Consider the following 27856-nt stretch of genomic DNA (forward strand, 5'->3'; position numbering starts at 1 on the left):
GACCGTGCGTCCCTCTCCGACCAACCCCCAGGCCTGGCCATCCCAGCAGCCCCATGACCCCCTCCTCCTCCCCCTCCTCCTCCTCGTCCCCCTCCTCCTCCTCCTCCTCCTCCTCCTCCTCCTCCTCCTCCTCTCGCTCAGTGGCTGCTCCGTGCTGTCAGGGAGCGCGCTATAAAAGACGAAAAGGACGGACTTGGGAAGAGCTTATTAGGCTGCTTGCTCGCCTCCCGTCCGCACGTAACAACAAGACCGTGAACTCTCTGATGATACAAGACCAGGCGCGCACAGTCACCACCAGCGGATTTACCGAGGCTCCTTCTTCTGTTGCTTTCTTCTTCCTCTGAGGGATTAAAGGTGCTCGTTGTTTTCCAAAGAGACACAGAGAGAGAGAGGGTTTTTTTTTAAGGGGGTTACAAACTTTGGGGCTTTTGGGATGCTCGCTCTGTCCGTGCTGTGCGTCCTGAGCTGTGCGTGGCGGCACACCGAGGCTGCCTCCCGGCTCAAGTCCCCCGCGCTGCCCATCCAGTCCGAGAGGGAGCCGCTCCCTTCCAAGGGCTTATCAGGTGAGTCAGAAAGCCACTATATATATATGTGTGTGTGTGTGTGTTCGTGCAAAGTTTGTTTGAAAGCTTTGAAGTTCTGCGCTAATGGAACTCCACCGGGCAGACTTTACGCAAATTACGCACAGCGGTGTAATATGATTTACCACGGAAAGTGACATAATTTGAAGCTGCAGCAGATGCGAACTTTACTCCATTTGCTGGTTTGACCCCAAACCACACAAGCGTAGCAACGTTTCGCTAAATATTTCTGCACCAGGGCTCTAAATTCTACACTTTATGCAATGAGTATAAAGATATTAGGCTATAACTCTCTAATATTTTGTCAATACAGGTCAACTTAACAAGCGTCGAGCATCATATAAATTGATGGTTCACGTGGATAGCGTCCTTATAGGGGCATGCTGACCCCAATTATTGGCACAGCTCGTACAATTGCCCACGTTTTTTTTCGCCCATTGCAACTGTACAGCCAAGACCAAGATGCACGGTTTTCCAAAATGCACATTAGAGACACTTTCCTCCGCGCGTCCCTGCCTCCTGTAAACTGGCAGCAAACATCTGACTCACTCATAACCGCAGTGAATACCGTTTGATTCACGTGTGTGTGTGCGTGCGTGCGTGTGAAAGTCCCCCCGTGTTCAAAGCGCCTTGTGGTTTTCCTGTGAAATAAAAATAAAAAAGAGAAAAAAGGGGGAAACTCACTAAAACTCACAGGACATAGCCCGAGCATTAGTAGGCGGATCTCCTCAAGTATGCAATTTAGCGCTGGAAAAATGTAATCAATCGGACTTTTTTTTTTTTTTTTCCATTACAAGCATCGTGCTCCTTTTGGACATGATTTATTTCGCTGGAGACCGAAGTGGCAAGAGCACAGCGCGCGCGCACACGGGCGTTTGGCATCGACAGCCTCTCGCGCCGCGCTGTTTAAAGTCGCAGTCACTTTAATGAAAAAATAATGCGAACCAGCTTGGGTTAGCGGTGGAGCGGGGCCGAGCCGTCAGTCCCAGTCAGGTCGGACAGGCCTAGAGTACACCCTTGTCAGCGCGTGCGTAGCGGTAGTAGCCTATAGTGGACTCAGAAATAAGCACGTAGCGCAGTTTACAAGCAGCGAGCTATCACAACCAAAAATCACCGTAACTCCCCTGCAATTATACCGGGCATAGTAATAAAACGCTATTTTTATCACTCATACTGTATGCCACCTTTAATTAGGAGCGAAGGGGAGACACTGTTGGCAAAACTTTTTACTTTCACCTGGGAACAAAGACGGTGGCGAATAATAATTGTTACATCGTGACTTCGGGGACAACTTAAAGGTACACTGCGTAACATTTAGGACTATACTGTTGCCATCAGTGCAAAACATGCTCCTAATGACCAGCTCCACACAGTACATGCTATTACTGCTGTGAGAAAGCAAATAATGGATTTGGATGGGAACCAAACCTGTTTAAATCTCAAATTCTGCTGACTTTAGTCGACATCTCCACGGAAACGAGCTGGAGACGCACCCACGCCCGGTAAAGTTATGTCATGTCTTAGGAGAGCTGAGCGGCTCACAGCAAAATCACATGTTTGTTTGAGGTATTTTTCAATGCTGGAAATATCTGTCATGAAATAAAGCTTGTATTTCAATTTATTTTTGGGGGTGAAATTCTACGCGGTGTGGCTTTAAAGTGCGTTTGTGTACAGGCTCTCACTCGTTCAAAAGTTTTCCATCGTAGTGTTTGGAGTAATCAACACAAAGTCACTGCTCAGTACAAATGTCGACTAGCTCCAATCAATCAGTGCATCAGTACAGGTGACGACTTAAACAGCCCTCCTCTCTACCATTTAAGTATAGCATCAACAGACACCAAATTGACCAAAATCGAAGTCCTAGTCCCGTATATTGAACTTTGAACCCAAAGAAGGTGAACGTTCGGCTTTACCCCGAATCGAAAAGCTTCTTACAGCCTGTAGGCCAATGTAGCTCCTCATTTGAAAGCCAAGACTGACAAAACTGATCAAAGCTTTTTCATAGTTGTGTTTCCATTTTTCTGTTGCCGCTTTGTCTCCACTTTTTCATCTTTGTTTACGTCTTGCTTTTATAAAGAAGCTTTTAGATTTGAGCAATGCCTGGTTAATATAGTAACCTGAGAGATCGTGCTCGGTTTAAGTGGGGATCAAGAAGTTAAGCCTATTTTGAATTTTTCCAGTAATAATGACGTTTATTCAAAGTTAAGTTACACTTCATTCATCCCCATAGGGAAACTTGTTCTCTCCATTTTGCTTTGTGTCTGATATGTCAACATAATAAAGCAAACCTGGCATGATGCATCATTCAGATTTGGGACATTTGTACGTAAAAAGGCCCTGCAAAAGTATCTATTCAACATCTGTAAATGCATCTTGTTGTTCCTCTTCACCCTGCAGTGTGTCATCTGAACTTTTTTTACTTTTTAACTATAAAGTGGCATGCAGCCTTTTCATGTCAACATGAAACTGAATGGGCTGATTAGCCGCCCGAGCGAGCCTTTGGATTTGCATAATACGACAAAGCAATTAATCATTTCCAACGAGGCAGCAAACCGTCAGTATTTCCCCACTTGCTTTTTTTTTTTTTTTTTTTTTTTACAATCCCATTTAAAAAGCCTATAAACTATACCTTAACCACCAGCACATGCATTTCGACTCAAGCGAGGGACCACCTCCAGAGACGGGATACAAGGTTAAGCCCCAAAAGTCATAAGCTATCCAGGCATGTCTTCCAAAAACTGCCTGGCCCGTGAGCACGGCGAGATTTATATGGTGCGAGAATCGAAAGCAGAGACAGTCTTACGGTCCCAAATACTTTATCACAGTTGAAAACCTGTTATTTTGCGCTCCCTTTTCCAACACAATGCGTCCATTTCAGGGTTTTAAACAATGTCCCCTTTGTGCTTGAAAATCATATCTGGTTGAAAATGAAAAAGGGCAAGCCCCGTGTAATCATACGGTAATTTGCCTGCGCTTTTAATCAAGTCTCGCGTCTCAAAACAGCCCAGAGATGAACTATATCATCCAGTTTTTTAACCTTGGATATTGTCACGTCTAATTATATGTGTGGCCTCTCTCTCCAGGATGCTCATTTGGAGGACGCTTCTATTCCCTGGAGGACACATGGCACCCAGATCTGGGCGAACCGTTCGGCGTCATGCACTGTGTTCAGTGCAACTGCGACCCGGTAAGAGCCAGCTCCCGAAAAAAACAGACGGCACAATGTCTTTGATAAAACTAACTGACCCGAATGTCTGTTTGATTTTGTTTCCTCAGCAAAAGAGTCGAAGAGGCAAAGTGTTTGGGAAGGTCAACTGCAAGAACATCAAACAGGACTGTCCCGATCCAGACTGCGATGACCCCGTCCTGCTGCCGGGACATTGCTGCAAAACCTGTCCAAAAGGTACAGCAGTTTCTGACATTTCCAAGTTATGTTCTAAAAAGGAAAAACTACAATACAATAATCAAGGGCTTGTCGAACCAAAACACCCTGTTCGAATAAAATATAAAGTACAAAATCGAGGATAAACATAATCTAATTGGAAGTACCTGCTCTAGTACAGTATTTACCGAGGTAGGAAGTGCAAAGTGCAGTTATTCCAAAGCACAGAGTTCAGTAGTTTTACGGTGACAGGCAGGAGTGATTTCCCGAGCCTCTCTGTGGTGCTGCGTGGCAGTCACAGTCTGCAGCTGAACGAGCTTTTGCAGCTGAGCGGCACATTGCTGAGCAGGTGGGAGGGGAAGTCCAGAATACCCGAGCTGAACGATATTGAAGTAACTTGCGGTATGCGATACGGCGGTGCAGTATCGCTATATTACGATATTACTGCGATATTTCACTAAACCATTTCAACACCATACGTTCCATTCTAATTAAACACAAATCGTAAGTTAAGTTTTTCAGCAAAAAAACAGTACATCCGCACCACAACAAGACTAAAATTGAACTAAGTTAGTAATGTTTCAAGGCACTATACAGAGTTTAAAAATGTTAAAACTAAGTATTTTCCTCCCCCTACATGTTCCAGCAATGTCCTAATGTGTAGAATGAGCCCACCATAACTGCCTCTAAAAAAAGGTGTTAATTCGGGTCCGAAATGCCGTCATGCACGAGCTTAATATACAAACTGCAGTTACACGTAAGACCTGAGGTGGCAGTAGTGAGCATAAAATGACCAACTCGCATCTAGTCTCTTTAACCTGTTTTCTTTTTTACTTTAACCTAAACGCGTCTTACAGTCCACAGGCCAGTGTAACGCCTCATTTGAAAGCGAAAACCTACAACACTGATCTAAGATTTTTCCTCGTTGTGTTTCCATGCGTTGTTGCCGCGATGTCGGCGCTTTTTCGTCGCTTTTTTGTCTCTTTTTCGTCGCGTTTTTGTTGCATTTTTCTTTTCCGTTTACGCCTCGTTTTTGTCACTATTTTGACGCTTTTTTTTTTCTCCGATAAGTTTTTATATTTGCGTACTGTCTGGATAATAACTGAAGTTAAAAGTTTTTAACTAAAACTGAACGTTAACACACTTATGAGTTCAATGCTTGACTTTAGTGATGCCGCGATATATCGTGGCTTCTCGCGATACGGATACCGCGTCGCCTAATACCGCGATACAATATTTTTCCCGCGATATATTGTGCGGCCCTTACAGAATTGTCCTGATTTCGGAGAGCGTCATCGCAAGCAATCAAACGGCGTTTTCAACTCAACTGCGATAAGCTACGCAGCCGTACGATTCTCGCAACACATTGGCCTTTATTCCGTGGGTTCATATGTGTCACGGTGCACGTCTCATTAGGGATTAGCTCTTCTATACTGACAGGTTGCATTTTTAGCCCAGGCGATGTTATTTTAGCTTGCATGCGCCCTCTTGGCAGAATGGAAAGTCGAGGTACACCCTTATGGTCACTGGGACAACAAACTCTATGTGTTGCGGTCATGTCTTAAGGAAAAGTGCCCAGCGTGTTTGTTTTACCGTCGACTCCGAAATTGCAGCGCGTGTTTGTTCAGAATGACGGAAAATACTGCGCGGTTGTGTGTCTAATGTCATGTCGGTGCACCTGAGGATATAGGCTGAAGCTAATTGGAACCAAAGTGGGAATGAAAGTACCCAGAAGGCTCGAGCACAGCGGCAGCAAGGGGGCAACGGGAGGTTAGGATTTATGACACGGAGAAGCGAGGCAGGCGGTTTGTGACCGCAGTGACTAATCCGTGCATTTTGAAACTCATAACTTAGTCACTTTGTTTGTATATTTGGACAAGTGCGCGGCTGCGGGGGCCCCGAAGAAACAGTGGATCATTGAGGAGAGCGCACACTCCGTTATGCTGACGTTTTTAAATGACACGACTCAGACATTTCTTTTTATACTCTTTACTTTTTGGCAGAACATTGGATAGATTACCTCAAAACAATCCGGCTCCAATGGGATTCATCATCTTTAAAAACTCGCTGGACCCCTGCAAAAGAGCTCTGAAATGCAACTCGCAATGTTTCACAACCCGAGAGAGCCACCTTTGGTTTTCAGAATCTGTTTTCATTTTCTAGAACTGCTGTACCTGGCAGTTCTCAAAAATCCAAATTTTTTATTAATCAGAGCATTTGAAAAGTCTTCCTTATGCTAAACCAAAGGGACAAAAGATGCCGTGGTCTCATCTGCGCACCAGACTTTGGAAAAAACGGCGCATATTGTGTTTAGAAATGTTTGGGTTCACTTGTCGCTTGAGCCAGAAAGTGCTTTTAAAACTGGCATTCGAACTTCTATCCCTGCTTTTCCGTGATTAGGGCATGTTTACGAAGGTCAAAATCAGATTAAGCCTGTTGCTACTACTTCCTATGCATTTTGATTGTTTAGTTGATTGTTTATCCTTTATTTTTTAAAATATTTTCCGTAGCGATTGAAGACAAGAAGCAGACCGATTCCACGCTGGACACGTTCGAGTATTTCCACGAGAAGGGCAAAGACAAAGAAGACGACCTGCACAAATCCTACAACGACAGATCCTACCTGAGCTCGGAGCATATGGGACCGGGAGAGAGTCACACCGGTGAGCCATACTTTCCCCTTTAGTCCAGATTCATTCCCCAATAACAAACCGCTTCGCGCCGCTCTGTTATTTATAACAATTATCCCCTCTTGTGCTATTTGCTCTTGCAGATTTTGTGGCCCTATTGACAGGGATAAAAGACTCATGGCTGCCGAGCTCCAGCGGCGTAGCCAGGGCTCGCTTCACTCTGACCAGAAGCAGTCTCGCCTTCTCCATCACATACCAAAGGTGCGACGCATCCTCCCAAAAGAGTCTGGGGTTTTTATTGTCTATTGGCACTCCGAACTGCCACGCTGTAGCCGCCGGGAAATGTTTGTGTTATTAGGCAGAAGGGGGGGGGGGAACGATGTTGACTGTATGGTTTGGGTCTTCTTATTGGCATGGAGTCTGTCATTTCCTGCTGATCCATTGGCTTCAGACGCATGACTTTTTGCTCTTATGGGCACCATTTGTGGATTTTTCACCATTCGATTAATTGCTATGGCACAGGTTGAAATTTTCCATGATCTTAGTCAGTGGTTCTCAACCCCGGAACAAACATTTGGAGGGTCATGTCATCATGTAGATTCTAAATTTTGTTGTAGCCTGTGTGTGCTATTTTAACCAGAGGGTCTTTATTTGTCCTTGATGTGATAGATTTGATTTAGATTTTTGTTTTTTTCCCACAGTGTTGAACACCAGGTTGAACTTGTCATGGCTGGGACAATAGTATATAGTTAGGGGCTATGTGCGAGTTGGTCGTTTTATACTCACTACTGCCACCTCAGGTCTTACGTGTAACTGCAGCTTCTATATTTAGCTCGTGCATGACAGTGCTTACTGACAACTTTTTGAGTGACAGTGCAGGATTTTCGAGGCAGTTGTGGCGAACAGGTCTGGGCTTATTCTACACATTAGGACATTGCTGGAACATGTAGGGGGAGGAAAATACAGAATTTTAACATTTTTAAACTCTGTATAGTCCCTTCAATATATCGCAAAACCGTCTTTGTTGTGACACGCATATTGCATCAGAAGCCAAGTATCGCTATACGTTTGACACTCAGCTCAGCTCTAGACAGCATGCAAGTTTATTCAACAGGGACCATGTAGAAAATATCCTGAAGAAGAGATGTACCAGATTGAGCTAATGCTAATATCCATGTGCAGCAGTGTTCATTGTGTGACTGATTTCTAGTTTAGTTTATATGTTTCAGACACTCAAGTTGTGCTTTGTTTTTAAAGCCATTCAGCATGAAATATTGTTGTTCATTGTACTCGTAATGCATAGGAGGTCATTTACCAAGTGTTTGCTCATGTGCAGAACAAGTAGCACATGCAAAAGTGGACCAGCAGCGCAGTCATTGAGTCACGCAGAATTCTTTCATTTTCATATCAGATTTGGGGAACTCACGTTGTAATACAGAATGTTTCAATTAGTCACTTAGATGCAACATGTCCACAAATGGCAAAATGCTATTTTCCAGCTTGGCCATTAAGCACCTGTCTTGATTATTGACCCTCTTAGTGCATTAGAACATATCGTATCGCGAAATGTATCGTACTGGGCTCTTTGCATCGTGATACGTATTGCATCGCGACAAAAGTGTATCGTCCCGGCTTTACTAAATCTGAAACTCTTTGATAATAGTGTCCATACCCATGCACTGTTAGGAGGTAGATTTGAAAAGATACACGTCGGACTCTCAAAGAAAATGTACTCACTATTTTGATGCCGTGCCTTGTTCGCAGAATGGGCCGCCCGGCAAAAATCGCCTTCCTCACTTCGGACGGAACGACTGCCTTCGAATACAAGGTGCCCAAAGGGAACGCGGACATGGTAAGATTGAACCGGGAAGTCTTTCAAACTGCACGCACACTGCTTTGACCCGCAAGTCAATAAGCTTTTCAGATAGACTGCATTTGTCAGCCACTTTTTTTTTCAGTCGATGAATTGGCTTTTTAATTTTTTTTTTATTTTTTTACGGTAGTGCGGATGGCCGTGTTCTGCCAAAGCAAACATGTCTTCCTGTTCCCAAAAAGGCCGAACAGCTTGAAGCTTGAGAGGCCCGTCGAAATACAGGTCCCAGAAATTGGCCCATTATTATTTTTAGATAAATGTCGTGTCAAGCACCGGAGGACCTTAGAGAAAACAGCGCCGAAGTGGAAAGGGGGAGGGACGCGCGAGGCAGCCAAAATATAAAACGTTTTTGAGAATTGTTCACATGTTAGCTCATCGCTGGGACCAAAGTATCTCTAATTAAAATGGAGATTACCTCTGAACCTTGAGTTATGATGTGCAGGCACGCAGCCATCTTTCTTTCTTCGGCTCTCATGCAAGAATACGACAGGAAAGGCACGTTGTTTTTTTGCAGGAGCGGAGCGGAGTGCAGTAGAGTTCCAGAACTTCACAATAAAAATTACATAAGTACTCTTCGAAGTGAAAAAAAAAAAAGGTTCATAAACTTTCTTGAGAGACTTGAGAGACCCACGTCTGGCGCTGTGCTCGACGGCCGCTCGCGTTCGTTTCACTGATATGTTTATTTCTTCGCAGATTTGTGGCGTGTGGAAGAACATCGCTAAGCCCCTTCTACGACAGCTGCAGTCCGAGCAAATGCAAATAACCATGACGACGGCCAGCGGTCGACGCGACGAGGTGGAGGGAAAGATTATCAAACACAGAGCCCTGTTTGCTGGTAAGTCAGGAATGAGATACGAAAGGCTTGGGCTGCAAGACGGGACTGAAAGTTTACAGGGCTGGGTACAAGTAAACAGTTTAAGTGAGGCTATGGTGTAATGATATTGTACGGTAATATTCAGATTTAGATTAAGATTAATTTATTCAGACATTTATTTAAACATTTAACAGAAAAAGAGAGGAAATATTGATACACATAGTCTGCTAAAGCTTATAGCGCCTACAGACGGCATCTCGTCATAATAAGGGGCGTGGCTTCGCTGAGGGGGAAAATAAAATCTTCTGGGAAACACAGTTTTTCACTCTTTTTAGCCATTTTCTCAGGAAATATAAACTTATGTATCACATAGAAATAAAGTCAAGTCTACATCGGGTCCATATGGATGTTTATTCACAGCAGATTGTTCAGTAAAAGCGAGCTGGGACAATAGTATATAGTTAAAGGGGCTATGCGCGAGTTGGTCGTTTTATACTCACTACTGCCACCTCAGGTCTTACGTGTAACTGCAGCTTCTATATTTAGCTCGTGCATGACAGTATTTACTGACAACTTTTTGAGTGACAGTGCAGGATTTTAGAGGCAGTTGTGGCGAACAGGGCTGGGCTTATTCTACACATTAGGACATTGCTGGAACATGTAGGGGGAGGAAAATACAGAATTTTAACATTTTTAAACTCCGTATAGTCCCTTCAATATATCGCAAAACCGTCTTTGTTGTGATACGCATATTGCATCAGAAGCCAAGTATCGCTATACTTTTGATACTCAGCTCAGCTCTAGACAGCATGCAAGTTTATTCAATAGGGACCATGTAGAAAATATCCTGAAGAAGAGATGTACCAGATTGAGCTAATGCTAATATAATATCCATACACTCAGTAGCTAGCGTTAGTATTAGCTCAGCATATGTCAGCATTCCCCATTATTTATGCATTTATTGGCTGTTGAACCACTTTGGTCCTCCCCATGTCGGTGTTGAACTACTTTTTGAATAATTAGAGAAAGTTTAGATTTTTCTCACACATTGTTTTCCCCCTTAACTGTTTTCAAACATGACCATACATGGGTGATTCCATAGATGCATGTGTACATCCCAGTGTATTAACAAGCAAAAACAGAAAAAGCTGCCAATGTCTTACACATTTTTTTTGTTTTTAGTTGATCACAAAAAAGAAATGAAAAATCTGTCATATTAATTTTGCATCCTTAGCATCCATGACTGATTTCTTCAAAAGGAATTTGAATTAAAGTTTTACAGTCTTTTAGCTCTTGGTCCAATTTACTCCACACATTAATCCCAACAAAAGAAACACAAGGCTGCTTTACACCGGTTCTCGCGTAAGATTTCTTTCAAACATTTCTTCCTCCAACAATCGCTGACTGAATATGCACAGGTAACTAAATTGTACCGTCTCAAAGTCGACCAAATCCTTCAATTTTAGTGCTTTTGGTTAAAGGAAAAGCTCGTTTGTATGTGCCCTGTGAGCCACTTTATTCACAATGCGGATCGCCCTTTTTTTTAATGATACTAATTGGATTAAGATTGGTTTTGTAACTGTTTCCTCACACTTCTAGGCCATTTTTTTTTTTTTTCATTTAACAGTTGACTTTAGATATTATTGCAAGAGATTCGCATAGCTTTGGCTTGATGTAGTTTATATGGGGCCTCCAGCTGAGCTTAGTTTGTAAAAGTACTCCGAGAAATTTATGATGAATGTGGTTTTTATTTGATCACAGAAACGTTCAGCTCCACTCTGACGTCCGAAGAGGAGAACTCGGGCATGGGGGGCATCGCCATGTTGACCCTGAGTGACACCGAGAACAACTTGCACTTTATCCTCATCCTGCAGGGCCTCATCAAGCACAAAGGAAGAGGTAGGAAGAGCTCGGTGTAATATGAGCAATCAAACTAAATAAGACTATTTTGTTTTTACAAGATGCTTTTTCTGGGGTTTCCGCAGAGCCACTTGTGGTGCTCATCAAAGTCCAGCTGGTCTATCGTCAACACGTCCTGAGGGAGATCCGGGCAAACGTCACGTCCCATGTGAGTATATATAGTAAAAAGAGGGGGGGAAAAATGATCAAAAGTAAGGTTGCACAATGTATCGCAAGAAAATATCGTATCGCGATGTTAGGCGATGCGATGTCTGCCGTATCGCAAGAGGCCGCAATACATCGCACCATCACTAAGGCTTTCATCTGACTGAGATCGACCCTTTTTTTTGCAAACTGAGACAAAAATGAACAACGTATTGAACATATAAATGTGGAGAAGCTTAGTTTTAGTTAAACATGTCGTAATTTAGTAAGATTTGAGTCTTGTGGTCCTGACGTAGTGTTTGATGTCTTGTTTTGACTTTGACTTTGCTGAAAAACTAGTTACTTACAATTTGTACAATTTAACCTTAACCAAGTGCTTTTTCTCCAATTTGGCCGGCTTTACCCAAATCTAAAAGCTTCGTGACTGGAGAGCTATAGGCCAGGGTAACGTTGAAATGCTAAGACCTACAAAACTCATCTAAACCTTTTTTGTCACCTTTCTTCAATCACTTTTTTGTTGCTCTTTTGTCACATTTTTGCCCCTTTTTCCAACGCTATTTGGTCACATTTTTCATCCTCGTTTTTGTCTAATCTGTGTCGCTGTTTTGATCCTTTTTTTTTCCCCCAAGAAGCTTTTAGATTTGGGTAATGACAAACTGGAGAAAATGTGGTCGTCCAGATGAGGGTGAAGAAGAAGCTTAATTAGAACGGAACATTTCGTGCTGAAACGGTTCAGTGAAATATCGCAAAAAATATCGTTATCGCGATATTGCACAGTATCGCACATCGCAAGTTGCTTCAATATCGTTCAGCCCTAATCAAAAGTCTTGCCAAGATGTTTTATCAAGGGTTTTCCCCCCCATCTAACTCTCCTATGCATGGCTTTCGTTAGCTAGCATTGAGCTGCACAACAAAGCACCCAGAAAGACATTCGACAGGTGTTTTCGGGCCGCGTTTTAAACCAGCAAAGACACATAATGACGGACCCTTCCACAACACATTGTTTTAATGCACCCAATACATAGGGCTTAAAAAGAACATCTAAAACCCTTGTGTAGCGGGAGAGTGTTATCCCCGAAAGTCCAGGCCCCTCCGAATGATCCTGCGGCCTATAAAGCGGTATTAGTGGTGTTGCTAACACATGACAGGACGACGCTCCGTGCCTCTCGGTGAAGGATGTGGTTTGGGCGCCACATCCTCGCACCACTGTGATCGCCGCTATACTACCCAGAGACTTTTGTTACGTACGGGGCAAACCAGATACAAGGGAGGAAGCGTCTGGGGGCGAGGGAGGGAGGGGCTTACAGCTCGCAGGAAAATAGGGGACACACACACACGCACACTCCGAACATGTGTCAGTGGTTAGCGGTCTGCGGTTGAGATGGATGGAGAGAGGAGCGGTGATGAAAAGCCTTGCCTGGTTTTGATCAGCTGGAAATTCTCCCTTTTCTCTTCTCGGGCCCATGGTAGTGACTGGCTCCTGTGAAATAGGACGACTTCAACTTCAAGAATTGTCACACAAACTGCACCCCCCCCCCCCGGCACCCAAACCGCTTAGTCTTTTTTTTTTTATTGTTGAAACCCACGCTGAGTCAGAGATGCCTCGCCGCTCATGATCGAATCGCTTTGGGGGGGATTTCAATGCGTTACATATCACGTCCATCAATTTGTCCTGAATATAATTCCTCTTTATAGCCACTCTCCGGCTCCAGCTCCGTTTTGGCTGCCTCCGGCCCGCTGCAGATTTATGTCGCGTGTATATTTATATTGAACCGTGGCCCCGAGGTCATAAAAGTAACGTTTCTTCAACGCGCCTGTACATCTGCCCTATTAATCCTACATTTTTCAGCCCCTCTCTCGCGTCCTTCCTGCAACCTGCCTGCTTGACATTACCCAATGCAATATGCTACGTGTTACTGCAATGCAAGCCATGCTTTCTTGTCAAGGGCCCTTTTTCTCTGTGTGTGTGTGTTTGTGTGTTTGTGTGTTTGTCACCAAAGCCAAGCTGCTTTTCACCCAATAAATGGAATGAAATAAAAGCAAACAAGCGTTTTCATGGGTTAAAAATACCTCAGAATAAACATGATCTCCTCCATTCTTTGATCGAGCTCAGGCTTTTTCTGGGTTGCAAGACATCCCCATTTCTTCCCTGCTTTGCTTTGACTACAGGTGTCCAAACATGAGGTCTAGACACAGAAAGTCCTCTTCCAAAGGCTTTATTTTGATAACCCATGGCGAATCTAGCATTGGCTGTCCAGCATATCATTAGCAGCAGTTTGGTATCATTGGTCGGGCCTTTGTTTGTTTATTTATTTTGACATTTGCGTCACTTGTGTCACGTAACGGCATATAACCTGTAATAATCCTCTGTGAGGCTTTAATGATTGCAATGATTTGGACTTTTTTTTTGTTTGTTTGCCTTTTCAAAAAGTCCCGCCTTGCTAACCATTCCAATATGTGTCCAGGATCCGGATTTCGCGGAGGTGCTGACAGACCTGAACAGCCGCGAGCTCTTTTGGCTGTCCCGGGGTCAACTCGCCATCGTCGTGACGACTGAAGGTCGTGATCCCAAACAAGTCTCGGGCTACATCACCGGGCGAAAAACCTGCGACAGTAAGTGTGTTCCCATGGGCGAGAGGAAGCACTACAAAGGCCCATCGAAAAAGCAAGACGCAGCTCATTTATTCTAGCCCATCTGTGGCTGTTTTTGTCATTCTTCGTAAGCAAGTTTCTCTTCTGTCTTCCTCCGTCCTTTCAAGTCTTATCGCTGGGGGAAAAGTGTGTTTATAGACCTCATGTCTGACTCGGCGGCCTGTGTGCATGAGAGAACGAGGGAGAGAAAAGTCAGGGGAAAAGATTGTGGGACAGAGAGAACATGGTGCATGCCTGGTTGTTCCAAACACTTTCTGAATTATTTCTGAGTTATTAAATCTGTATGGATTTAGTGATTTAGTTGATTTAGTTCAATACATCACCTAATAGCAATTGTTGTCTTAGCTGTACATAACATCCTTTATCTTAGTTTTTCTCTTTCATCCAAGCTATTGTCTATTAAACCCATTAAAGGAACAGGCCACCGTTTTGAAATACTTAGATATGTTCTTACCTTACTTAGACGAGTTGTTATGTAGCTGTCTGGTCTTTACACATGCCCTCAAATGGAGCACAGACGGCGTTAGCATTTAGCCTCTCCTTCTCTCATCTATGGATCCAAACGGAGGTGAATAATAAGGAAAACGTGGAAGAGCTTAGTTGCTTCTAACCTCACCTCAGTTTGGATCCATAGATGAGAAGAGGAGAGGCTGTATACTAACGCCGTCTGTGCTCTGTTTACGTGACTGAGGGCACGCGTAAAGACCAGACAGCTACATATCAACATTGTCTAAGCTCGGGTAAGAACATATCTAAGTATTTAACCTCTTAACTCCAACCTGAACAGATCCCATTTTCTCCAGTTTGGCTTAACACTAATCAAAAAGATTCTTGGGGGAAAAAAGCACCAAAAATGTGACAAAATTTCAACAAAGATGTGACAAAAATGTGACAAAAACTCAACCAAAGAGTGACAAAATTTCAACAAAAATGTGACAAAAATTCAACAAAAATGTGACAAAAACTCAACAAAAATGTGACAAAAACTCAACAAAAATGTGACAAAAACTCAACAAAAATGTGACAAAAACGCAACAAAAATGTAACAAAAACTCAACAAAAATGTGACAAAAACTCAACAAAAATGTGACAAAAACTCAACAAAAATGTGACAAAAACTCAACAAAAATGTGACAAAAACTCAACAAAAATGTGACAAAAACTCAACAAAAATGTGACAAAAACTCAATTTTTTTTTAACAAAAATTCAACCAAAAAGTGACAAAAATTCAACAAAAATGTGACAGAAATGGAAAAAAAGAAAAAAAAGAAAGAAAAAAAACATACAAAAGGTGACACCACACAGCAACAACGCGAGGAAAAGGGTCAGTTTTGTGGGTCTTAGCTTTCAAATGAGGAGTTACATAGCCAAAAGAGGACAGAATGCATTTGGTTTAGGCGGGTGGTAAGAGGTTAAAAGCGGTGGCCTATTTCTTTAAGTTTGCATAATTATATGGTTTATGACCTCCTGTGCTTGGACTAGCTGTTCTTGGCATCTATATTAACATTCTCCACACAAAAACAAAAGCGATAACAATCATTTGCCGATATATATCGCGCCGTGTGGCCACATGTCTCACATTGTCCACAGTCACATGGTTTGGCTGTCATTATTTTCCCCGTCTCCCGTCTCTCCCTGTCCCTTCCTGAGCTCAATCTTGTTTAAAGCCCGGCTACACGCAACGACGGTTACCTCATCCTAATTTAAGCCTGACCTTCGGACCGCGCGTGCAGGCCAGACATTGAAACAACATGTATGTTTTGGTCAAGGTCGAAGCTGGCGGACACACCTCCTCATTAGTGCCTCGGTTTGCGTCTGTCCCCCCGATGACTTCTTCTGTGTGACGGGAGGACATGGCGTGTGTGTGTGTGTGTGTGTGTGTGTGTGTGTGTGTGTGTGTGTAGCTTCCTTTCGGGACCTCGGGGATTCAAACATGCGCCTTTTCACTCAAGAAACGAGGGCTGTTGGAAGTTGACAGCTCCGATTGCATCATCTCGCATGCTGTCAGGATCTGCTAGGCTTTCCAGCGGAGGATAATCCGAGGGGAAAGGAGATGGCGGCCGATAAGTAACTGGAACGCTGTTTTGTATTAATGAAATCAGCGCCACACCACTTTGGAAAATGACATGATTTGGATTTTTCTCACAAGTTCGGATTAGGATTAGGATCTATGTTTTGATATCAGGATGCAGTTTACAGGCCACATTTTTACCGTGTCCGGGAGCAATAACATTTGAGGGAAGATTGAAATATGAACTGCCAAAGCAACGCGAGAATCACATGTGTTTTGAATCTGTTTGGACAAGTCTAAACTGTAGGGTTTGGTTTTTAGACATTGTAACAGGGGTTCTCAAACGTTTCAAGCTGCGACCCCCAAAAGGACTATTCAGACAATCCGAGACCCCCACTGTCAACATATATGTAATATAGATACTATAAGACACTTAAACTGTGGTTTAGTAATACACATTTGCATTGTTTACTTACTTTAACCTTGCTGTTTTCTATTAATACACTATCAATATTTTTTTATTTAAAATTCATTGTATTCTTTATTTAGTACAGACACATACATGGTCCATATAGATTGAAAAAACAAAAAAAAGATAAAAGCCCATCAATATGATCCAAACAGTCCATCCTCACATCAGATGTTTACTGACAACTCAGAGTCTCTATGATGGAGTTCTCAGACTCTTTGAAATCTTCTTTGGACCCCCAAGTCAGCTTTTTCACAACCCCCCCAACTTTGGAAACCACAGCTTTATATGACCCCATAGAGACAGAATTGTAATATTAATTTTTACAAATTATATTGCACTGTCTCAGTTCTCAGTGATCTCAGTGTTTGACTGGTGGTACTTGGTCTCTTCAGGTGGTACTCCGGGTCGTCTGCAGTTAAAGGAACAGGCCACCGTTTTTACACACTGAGATATGTTCTTACCTTAGCTTAGACGAGTTGATACGTACCTGTCTAGTCTTTGTGTGTGCGCTCAGTCCCGTAAATGTTGTTAGCATTTAGCCTCTCCTAGCATAGCGATAGCTCCAAACTGGGGTGTCAATTTCTTAAGTGGATAAAAAGGGGCACTACATTGTAAGGCGTAGTAACATAGGAGCACTTCAACATCCAAGCAGGAATGTCTCACTTTACTGCACGGATTACTATGCCTTATATATAGTACCCCTTTTTATCCGCTTAGAAAATCGCCATGTTTAATTTTGTGTAACTTTACTTGGATCGTGTAAAGGCTCACATAACTGTGTTTAAATAGGGAAAACATGAAACAGCTTGGTCGCTTCCAACTTCACCCCAGTTTGGGGCTATGCTAACAACATTTGCGTGACTGAGCGCACGCACAAAGACCAGACAGTTACGCATCAACTCGTCTAAGCTAACTTTAATTAGAGATCATTCTATTGCTGCTTTAGTAAAGTATTTTTTGTTTTTTGTTTAGACATGGTTTACAACCCGCAGTAGATAGAATTGAGTCTACTTTTTCGACCAGTGGTTCTCAAGCTTTTCACAAATATTTGACTTTCCATTTACTGATTGCAGATGACCCTGAGAACCGCCAGTGTCAAACCACAGCTTCAGATCATTTTAAGACTCATTAAAGTCTTGAGTTGATCTTAATCCAGGCCCAGTGGTTCTTGGAAGGTCATATGTTTGATTATATGGTACTTTGGTGGTACATTTTAGCACCACTCGCCGGAATAATTGCAGTCTTTATTTTTTTCTGCCAGTTGCAATCATTCAAACTCCAGTTTCGATTTCATTGCAGTTACTCTTCCAGCCCTGGCTCAAGTATTGTGTTTCCTTGTGTTTCTTTTAGCGCTTCAAAGCGTGATGTCCAGCGGTGACGCGCTCATGCCAAGCAAAACCGGAGGGGTCGGTTCGGCCATCTTCAAACTCCACGACAACGGGACACTGGACTATCAGGTTCGCGCCACGTCGAGTTCCCTTTTCATTGCTGCCTGTACTTTTACTAAAAGGGCAAATCATTTCATAGCGCATATTTGGAGTGTGAGAAAAGTGACTGCTGCCTGCCAATGTTTGGAAAAAGTTACCATGGTGGACTGCGAAATCTGGTGGAAAAACAGAAACCAGATTAGCAGCCTATTAACTGAGAGGAGCTGGGGATAAGGGTTATTGATCCACAAAGGAAATTGCTCGGTCATAGTCGCTTAGTTGCACTCCAAACACTTGAGAAAACAGAGGGTACAGTATGTCGAAGATGAAAATGTGCATGCATGGAATTGAGAAGCAAAAATCATTCATTTCTTCAGCTCTTTGCAGAAGTCCAAAAGCACATCAAAGAGGGAATCATTTGGAGCATGATAGAACTGCACAATTTCAGCATGCTTTGTATTTGGTCAATGTCTCTCCCCGCTTTTCACCCGCTTCCACACTGTGCTGTCCTAAATGTATGGAAAACACACAAAAACAAACTTAATATCGGAGCATAAAGAACAAATTAGCTAGACCTGCGCTGGCACTGAATGGAGTGAAATTTAAATCAACTGCTGCTTGTCATTAGGAAAAAAAGGAAAAGATCAGAAGATTGAGTCCTAGTGTGGATGTCTGGGAATACGAAGAATAAATAAAAGGCATGACACAACAGTATAAGGGAGGTGTTAGTTTGCATACTGATATCCTTTATCTTTAACAGGTCCAGGTTGCAGGCCTCACAAGCAACGTCCTTGGCCTCACCATCGAGCAGAAGCCCAGGCGCCGCAACAAGCGATCGGTGCTTTATGACCTCACCCCGGAGTATAACGGCGCCAGCGGGCAGGCCCTGGGCAGCTGGAGCCGACTGGAGGCGCGGCACATCCACATGCTGCTGCAGAACGAGCTCTTCATCAACGTGGCCACGGCTCACAACCAGGACGGCGAGCTCAGGGGCCAGATCAAGGCTCTGTCCTACGGTGGACTGGACGCGCCGAGACACGGTGGGGAAAACGCATTGTAAACAGTGAAATGAACTCTTCTGTGGTAGCTCTAACTCACGTGTATTTCCCTTCTTCCTCCAGAGATTCCCACCCCTCTGGCTGGTTTCTTCGTCTCGCCGCCTGTTCGGACGGGGGCGTCGGGGCACGCCTGGGTGTCTGTGGACCAGAGCTGCCATCTTCACTACGAGATCGTGGTGACCGGGCTGAGTAGGGCCGACGACGTGACGGTAAACGCCCACCTCCACGGACTCGCCGAGATCGGGGAGATGGACGACAGCAGCGCCACGCACAAAAGACTGCTCACCGGCTTCTACGGCTCACAGGTAGGAGCGTCTTTAGCTTTTCAGGGCGTTCATCCAGGGGCTTGTCCCGGAGTGACCAGTATGGGCAAGGGCCCCCGCAGTGTAATGCAGTATATTGGGGGACAATAACAACTTAAATTCATCAGAAATGAGAAAATTGCTATAAATACACAAGTTGACCCGAAATGTAAGTTTAGCTCTCATTTCAAATTTTGAATAAAGTGAACTTTTTAGACCAGGGCCTTTAAATTGATCTTTTTCGGTCATTTGGCGAGTCCCCCACCATCACAAAATGTATTCATATTTTTGGGATAAAAAAATTAGAAATGAATTACATCTTTGCTTGAAATGAATTAGGCAATAATATAAAGGTTTTAAATGTATTTACACAATTGTAATATATTCAAATATATTCCAATATTAGGGTTTTAAGTTTTTTTTTTAATTCATTTTAGACATTGCAATTAAACACGGTACAAAAGTTTGTACCTGATGTTATTAACCCCTTAACCCACGCTTTAACTGAGTGCATTTTCTCCAGTTCAGCTATACCTAAATCTAAAAGGTCACAACATATAGGCCAGTGTAAGGGCTCATTTGAAAGCTAAGACATACAAAACTCATCAAAACTGATCATTTTCCTTGTGCTGTTGTCGTAGTGTCGCCACCTTTTTAAACACTTATTTTCTGTCACTTTTGTTGTTTGCTTTGCTCTTTTGTGGGATTTTTGTCACCTTTCTCCACCTTTTTCTCATTTTTTTCATTGCTTTTTTTGTCACATTGTCGTCACGTTTTAAATAACGTTGCATTTTCATTCTTGTTTTCATTGCGTTTTTTTGTCACTAATTTGACACTTTTTTCCACACGCTTTTAGATTTGACTAAAGCATCTTTGAGTAATCTTTGAGTCTTCTCTAGTGGCTATTCTTAGCTGTTCTGAGCTTACTCCCAAAAAAGCTCCTTTTGAGGTCCTACGTACCGAGGAAATGTTTTCCTCACCTCTCGATCTCTTGCTCAGCTTAACCATCAACCATCATCAAGTGAAAACACTCAATCGCTTCACTACAGCTGCATGAGCTCCATAGACTTTGTTTTCGTTCTCTCTATATTGTTCACTTTTTATTGAAACAGCTGCACAGCAAATGGGAGCAAGGGGGGGGGGGGGGGGGGGGGGTCGGAGGAACTTATGAGGATTTTGTGTGAATGTCAGGAATTTAAACTATATGGATATTTTGTTTTTGCTGTTTTAGATCAATATAACATTTTCTAACCAATAACAGTAATATTAAAACATCACTATTATTATTATTTTTTGAATCTTCATCTTTTAGGCTCAAGGTGTTTTGCGAGACATGAGCACCGAACTGTTACGACACCTGGACCAAGGAACTGCTTTCATCCAAGTCAGCACCAAGACGAACCCGAGGGGAGAGATCCGAGGACGGGTGAGGACAATTCTGCTTTAATCAGATAAACTCAGACGTTTTTTTTTTTTTACGGTCAATTCCTGCTGCTGAAACTTACCAGAGAGTCGACGAGAGGCGAGATGGCCGCGGAGGGTTTATGTGTCTGTGCGCTGGCTCACAAACAGGTGCGAGAAGCTGGGAGGCATTTTATAAGTCAGGAAGTAAAAGTTTTATTGGGGAGCATTAAAAAAACACAGGCATTTCTGCAGGTGAAGTGGTTGATGGGTTTTTTCTGTCAGGTACAACATACGTCTCCCGTTGCTTTAATAGAAAACAGCCGGAGCGTAAACAGGCATCTGGCGAAGGGGCCTGGGCGTGTTCCGTGTAGATTATAACAATTAAAAGGCAGTAAATATGAACTGGAGTCTCCTTGCGACGCCGGAAAGGACAATACCACAGCAGCAGCAGAACTAAATGATCCTGTTTCCTATAGTAACAGCCCTCCTTGGTTTATCCCCACATAGGTGCATGTGCCCAACAACTGTGAATTCGGGCACAGAGGCGGCGCGGCGGAGATTGAGGCCGAGGAGGTCCTGTCCAGGGACCCCGAGGAGCTGAAGAAGGACCCGCACACCTGCTTCTTCGAGAACCAGCACCACGCCCACGGCTCGCGCTGGACGCCCAACTACGACAAGTGCTTCTCCTGCAGCTGCCAGAAGAAGACCGTCATCTGCGACCCGGTCATCTGCCCCGTCCTGAGCTGCGCCAAGACCGTGCAGCCGGAGGGCAAGTGCTGTCCCGTGTGCGACGGTGAGACTGGGGGTAGATCGTGTGGGTTCGGGATGGTGTTTGACGTCTCTCTCTGCTAGTCCTTGCTTTATTATGCTGCACTCGCTGAGGCTGAGAAAGTTCGATGTCAATTTTAAAGTGATAGTCTGCAGGTTTAAATTTGACATAATGTTTTTTTTGTTTTTTTTTCAAAGTGCAAACCTTGTCAGCAACATTAAAATCCTCGAAGGGATTCTGGACTAATCATTTGGGAAGGGGGAGGGAACTAGACCGTTTACTTTTGAAATTTCTTTCTCCTCATTTTGTAAACTAGAAGTGGCTTTAAAGTGCATATGGCAGGTTTTAATGCTTTTGAAAGGTCATCATTTCATCAGCGTAATTATCATTTCATTTCAGTGTCAGGCAGAAAAGTTATTTTTATTAGACTTTTTAAGCTGCTGACAGGAAGTGACATAGATACAGACGGCATCTCGTCATAGAAGGGGGCGTGGCTTCGCCGAGGGGGAAAATAGAATCTTTAGAGAAACACAATTTTTCACTCCTTTTGGCCATTTTCTGGTGGAATATCAACTTATTTATCACATATAAATAAAGTCAAGTGTAAATCGGGCCCATATGGATATTTTCTCACAACAGATTGTTCAGTAGAAGTGAAAAAACGGCAGTTGTAGCTAGCACTAGCTAACCGTTAGCATTAGCCCGATGCTGACATGTAGCATCAAGTTAGCATTCTCCGTTATTCATGTATTTATGGGCTGTTGAACCACTTTGCTCCTCCCCATGTCTTTGTATCATTACCTAGTAGAAAACTATGTTCATTTTTCAGCATTTGTTAAAGTAGTTTTTGAATAATTGGAGAAAATTAAAAAAAAATCTAAATTGTTTTCCCCCTTAACTGTTTTCAAAAATGACCATATATGGGCGATTCCAGAGATGCCGTCTGTATCTATTGCTGGGTTGCAGGTTCTAGAATGTGATGATGTCATCGGGCCCAGCGGGGGGCAGGAGCCAGTTTTTCCTATTCACAGCATTACACTTTCACAAGTCGTAGCTCAAAAGAAAATGTATGAATTAGAAAAATGATCATTAACATCAATCACTGGGTCCATGATCTCTCTGTACAAGACCAAACATTTCCTCAAAAACAAAATAATTTTTCCTCCATACAATAGCATTGGCCTTTAGAACGCTGTGATGTCACCTGCAACCCAGCAATAGATAGAGGTAAAGTTCCAGAGCAGTTTGACTTAACATGGTTGGCGCGGCAACAGTTTTCCCTCCATCTATGTCACTGTCCAATAAGGAAGTTGCAAAAATGGCCAAACTAAAGAAAACTGGGAACAATTTATTATTATTGTGAAATTGTCCTTTCCCATATTGTCCCACAATCTAATTCTAAAATGTTGTCAGTTTTATTTGATCATTTTAACCTATACATCACTTATGAACTGACACTCACAATTCAGTTATTTGTCTTTCAACTAGTTGCATATTGAAATGTTTCTATTCATTTGTTTTCAGACAGGATAGAGGCCAAAGACATGAAAGCCCCAGAGAAGGCTGCTGAACACCCTGAAGGTACCACTTCATCAATCTTATTTTTTTTTTTGCCAACAATCTCTCTTTTTCTTTTCTTTTTTTTCGTAATTAATCATCATCCAACGTTTTTCTCTTCTCTCTGCAGGCTGTTACTTTGAAGGAGACCAGAAAATGCACGCGCCAGGAACCACATGGCACCCGTTCGTCCCTCCTTTTGGCTACATCAAGTGTGCAGTCTGTACTTGCAAGGTAAATAAATATCCCATTGATGAGGGATTATCCCAGATAGTGCGGTCCAATGTACAGTCCAAACTGTGTCTTTTTCTGGAAGACCAGTTCTAGTTGAGTGCCCAGGGACCTACAATTTTGAAAACGGATGCATTTTGTGTCAAATATTGTCCAATTTCACAATCTATTCTTTTTGCTTCATTCGAAATATGCAAGATGACAAGATAACAGAATCAGAATAGATTTTATTAAGTGCTCTTTTAGTTTTAGTGTTTAGTTCCACTGTCTTCTGGGCCTTCAGCTCCAGGTTGTTGTGGTTGCACCAGGACGCCAGCCGGTCCACACTGACCTCGAGGCGGGGTAGTGTCGTCCGCAAACTTGATCAGTTTAACGGACTGGTGACTGGAGGTGCAGCAGTTAATGTACAGGGAGAAGAGCCGAGGGGAAAGTACACAGCCCTGAGGAGATCTGGTGCTGGCAGTCCAAGTGTTCGAGACAATCTTCTCCAACCACACACGCTGCTTCAGAAAGAAAAGAAAAAAATTGTCACCATGCACAATTGAGCATTTGCCATTGGACATGAACCTCTTAACCCCAGCCTTAACCAAGCGCATTTTCTCCAGTTCAGCTTTACCTAAATCTATAAGTCTATAGGCCAGTGTAATGCCTCATTTGGAAGCTAAGGCTAACAAAACAGATCTAAACAAATCTTTTTCCTTGCGTTATACATTTTTTCTTTCTTTTTCATCTCATTTTTGCCATTGTTTTGTTGAGTTTTTGTCACTTTTTGCTGATCTTTCTTCGTTGTTGTTTTTTTTTTAGCTCTTTTGAGGCTTTTTATGGTCATGGTTTTTTATGCTTTTTTGTTTCATTCTTGTTTCATTCTTGTTGCTCTTTTGTTACAATTTTTCTGCTCTTCTGTTGATTTTTGTTGCTTCTTTATTGTGTTTTGTCATGTTTTTGCCCCTTTTTTGCTGCGCTTTCATCATTTTTTTGGTCACATTTTTGTTGCTCTTTTGAGACTTTTTTGGTCACTTTTTGTCACTTTGTTGTTAGTTTTTTGTTGCATTTTCATCCTTGTTTTCAAGAAGTTGGGTAAAGCCAAACTGGAGATAATGTGCCCGGTTCAGGTGGGGGTTGAGAGGTTAATAGCAGAAATGCAGCCATGCTTCTGCCAATCTACCCCAAGGCGGCTGGGGCTGTACACAGAGTTCACCACCACCAACTGCAGGGAGTCAGAAATTAATCCAAGCAATATTTTTATTATCATTCTTACTACAGTTGTATTCGATATGTCCCCGTTCTGGTGTGGACCTGTCTCACCGGGATCCCTCTTTATTCCACCAGGGTTCGACTGGCGAGGTCCACTGCGAGAAGGTGACTTGCCCCGCGCTGACCTGCAGCCACCCCGTCCGCCGGAACCCGTCCGACTGCTGTAAGGAGTGTCCCGAGGAGGACCGGACGGCCCCGGGCCTGGAGCACAGCGACATGATGCAGGCGGACGGGCCTCGGCACTGCAAATTCGGCAAGAACTATTACCAAAACAGCGACAACTGGCACCCGTGGGTCCCGCTGGTGGGGGAGATGAAGTGCATCAACTGCTGGTGTGACGTGAGTGTGATTTTCTGTCAGTACCTCATCGCTCGTATCGGTGGTTAGCAGTGGTACTTTTGCTTCTATGTCGGGGCTACTAGATGTCCAGCTCCATCCCGAATGACATCTTTTGTAAATTTGTAAACCCCCCCCTTTTTTTTTCTGACAAAACTTAAACAAGATTTAGTTGTGGTTTCAATTCAGACATTTTCGAACAACTGGTCTACATTACATTTCGCAATTTCGGGGAAAAACCAAGTCACTCCTTTGTCCATTTGTTTGTTGGTGGTCGAAAGCTTTGTATTTGGTCACTGTGCGACGCTAGCCTCAACCGCATCCCCCAAAATTCGCTTAGCGCAGCAACCGCTTGGTGTCACGATCCCTGGCTCTTTTCAAACAGCGAGGAAATGTTCATCAACAAGCAAAAAACCCGCCTATGAATCTGCTCTCATTTGTGGTCCCGGTTATTAACGTGTATAATTTTCTTCCCTTTCGGCAGCACGGCGTCACAAAATGTCAAAGAAAGCAGTGCCCGCTTCTGACCTGCACTAACATCACCCGTAAAGATGGGTCTTGCTGTCCCGAATGCACTGGTAAGCGAACGAAAAGCTCCACAGCACATCCTACTCATGTTTACGAAAAACGTTTACTGACTAGATCGCGCTTCCTTCTCCCCTTTTAGATTCCACAGATGAGGAAGAAATCGTACTGAAAGCTCCGGACAAGCGGCGGAGCTCGAGGCACTGACCACTTTGGGACGCTGCTTAAAAAAAAAAAAATCCCTCCCCCCAAAAGAAAGGACTAAATTATAGACTTCTGTAAAACTTGGATCTTACACATGGGAGACGCGCCGTGGATTCCTTGAACTTTCGCCTCGCTCCCTCTTTCGAAAACTTTGCACCCACCAGTTTCCCGGCTTCAGGATTGTACTGCAAACCCCCCCCCCCCCCCCCCAAAAAAAAAAAAATAACAGAAAAGAGAAAAACTTTTTTTTTTTTTTTTACAAAGGAATGTAGCGACATGGACAAAGCTACAGGTGAGGACCAATCGTGAAAATGGCGTCCTCGTTGACAGAGCTTCTTGTTGAAGTGCGGCAAAAAATGAAATGAGAAGAGATTTTTGGAAAAGAATGGATGTGCGTTTGCGTGTATCTGCGTGCTTGGAGTGATGCTACAGCTCAATAAGTCGAAGTGAGTTTTTTTTGTAAAAGTGAAAATAAGAGTAAGTTAAAAGTGTTGAAGCGTTGCGACGGCAGAGATTGTGAGTTGTCTTTAAAGCGTACCCGTTTCGTGGCTTCTTGTCTGTACCGAGCTCGGTAATATTTTTAATGGATTTCTATTGTCGTTGAGAGGAAGGAGCTCATGTGTATTTTGTATTTATTGAAAGCTGAGGAGAAGATATAATACAATGTTTGTAAATAAAAATAAAAGATAAGAATACTGTGTGAATGTGTTATTGATATGGCATCGGGCAAATCACTTTTGAATTCCTGCTTTAAAGAGTCTCTGTGGTAAGTCTTATTCATAGTTTTACACCAGTGAAGTGGTCATTTTATGAGGACAAGTTTAAAACATTATTAAACATGATTCACTTATTTCTCATTGGTTGACCAATTTTTGGCGTCCCTGGGGGCTTTGACACACATTGCCAGGAGATGTTGCTTTTTGCTGCAAGTTTAATGATTCAAAGCTGTTAAAACATCAAAAACTAACCTTTAATTGCGAGACAGAGCTGGGATTACAGCTCAAAACCGAAATAAAAGGGAACAATTTGAACCTTTCAGTTGAATGTTTTACTTCAGTGATCACCGGTCTATGCCCCCTCATACTGCAGCCTATATACATCTCAATCTGTGGCCCTTCATGGAAAAAAACGTTTTCTGAGAATCCACACGTGTTGTCTATTTCAAAGAGTTAATGGCTCTCAATGATTTGTTTTTGTTGCTATCTTAATTTATATTTATTTAGCCCAGGAACAAACAGTCGTATTTTATACTTTTTTCCCCCCTGTCCTCTCATAAACACGGACAAACATAAACATGACTATCATGGCAGACACGTGTGACCGAAGATAGACTTCAGGGGGGGGGGGGGAAATCACAGCCAACAGCTTCCTCTGCTGGCCATGTGATGTAATTACAATATAAATACTATGAAGGACAGGCATCCAGAATGGTACCCTCTCTGTATATTTCACACGCTGGATTTTTCCAGGCTACAGGCAACAAGCAAAGATGCAGGTTGGTCAGAACCAAAGGTGGGGAGAGTAGCCAAACATATTTACTCAAGAAGTTACTTTGAAATAATTTCACCCAAGTACAAATAAAAAGTAGTGACCCAACAATGACTTTAACCCATGACGCCTGATTTTTGTTTCCATTTTTCAATTATATAAAAAAAAAAGATCAGTGTTTTTAGGTTTAGGTTCATTAAACATTGACATAGCAGGAAAGAAAGAAAAAATCTACCTGAAATGTGTGAATTATAATAGAATAAAAGCAGCAATAGAAGATAAACATATTTCATGTTTTTTTTGCGTTGCTCTTCTTGGCTGCACATGGTCTTCGGTGCCTGAGCTGGAATCCAATGGAAGCGTCTGAGGTGCAAAGGAGAGGAACTGTCCTTCAGGATATTGTGGAGGGTCTGCAGTGTGGCCATGTCCCGGCTCTCGCTCAGAGATTGGATGTGTTTTTTGTGCCGCCTTTGCTCTGCCCGATCAGACCTCGGAAGCTCAGGGTGTAGGTCTGTTCAGTAGTTGAATGGGAGACCGTTTGGTGACACCAGGAAGCCTAGCGGATGTAGTGAGTGAGTGGTTGGCTGTGGTCAGAGGGGCCGATGGCGCAGACTGGTTGCCTCGCTTCTGTCAGTCACTTGAATACTGTGAGTGCTGAGAAACTGTTTTAGCCAAAAAAGGTTGGAAGAATTATTTTCAATGACGCCGCAAATCAAATTGGGTGAGTCAAAACATAGAAATCATGTGGAAATTGTGATCTTTGCAAAGAAAATTCTGAGAAAATGTCAGAAAATACAGGAAAACTATATAATTCTAAAGAA

The 27856-nt window shown here is 43.0% G+C and overlaps 1 protein-coding gene across 1 annotated transcript; it reads left to right on the forward strand.

Annotated features, from left to right (window-relative positions):
• Window positions 1-398: 398 nt before the first annotated feature.
• On the forward strand, window positions 399-25615 carry chrd (chordin). Its single transcript, XM_079559265.1, has 20 exons — window positions 399-563; window positions 3665-3768; window positions 3858-3984; window positions 6474-6626; window positions 6737-6854; window positions 8358-8445; window positions 9160-9301; window positions 11042-11179; window positions 11266-11348; window positions 13810-13957; window positions 17831-17937; window positions 18668-18947; window positions 19029-19270; window positions 20580-20693; window positions 21179-21464; window positions 22965-23021; window positions 23128-23231; window positions 24558-24821; window positions 25303-25396; window positions 25486-25615. The coding sequence occupies exons 1-20, from the start codon at window positions 434-436 to the stop codon at window positions 25548-25550; spliced, it is 2844 nt and encodes a 947-aa protein (XP_079415391.1). The 5' UTR covers window positions 399-433; the 3' UTR covers window positions 25551-25615.
• The last annotated feature ends 2241 nt before the right edge of the window (window positions 25616-27856 follow it).

This window comes from Gobius niger, assembly GCF_951799975.1.
Source record: "Gobius niger genome assembly, chromosome: 1".
In the NCBI taxonomy this organism is placed as follows: Eukaryota; Metazoa; Chordata; class Actinopteri; order Gobiiformes; family Gobiidae; genus Gobius; species Gobius niger.

Bases quoted from the DNA above. Each gene is read 5' to 3' on its own strand.
- chrd (XM_079559265.1), top strand. From the start codon at position 434: ATGCTCGCTCTGTCCGTGCTGTGCGTCCTGAGCTGTGCGTGGCGGCAC. The intron at 6,627-6,736 runs GTGAGCCATACT...TTGCTCTTGCAG, and splicing joins ACCGGGAGAGAGTCACACCG to ATTTTGTGGCCCTATTGACA. The intron at 11,180-11,265 runs GTAGGAAGAGCT...GGGTTTCCGCAG, and splicing joins CATCAAGCACAAAGGAAGAG to AGCCACTTGTGGTGCTCATC.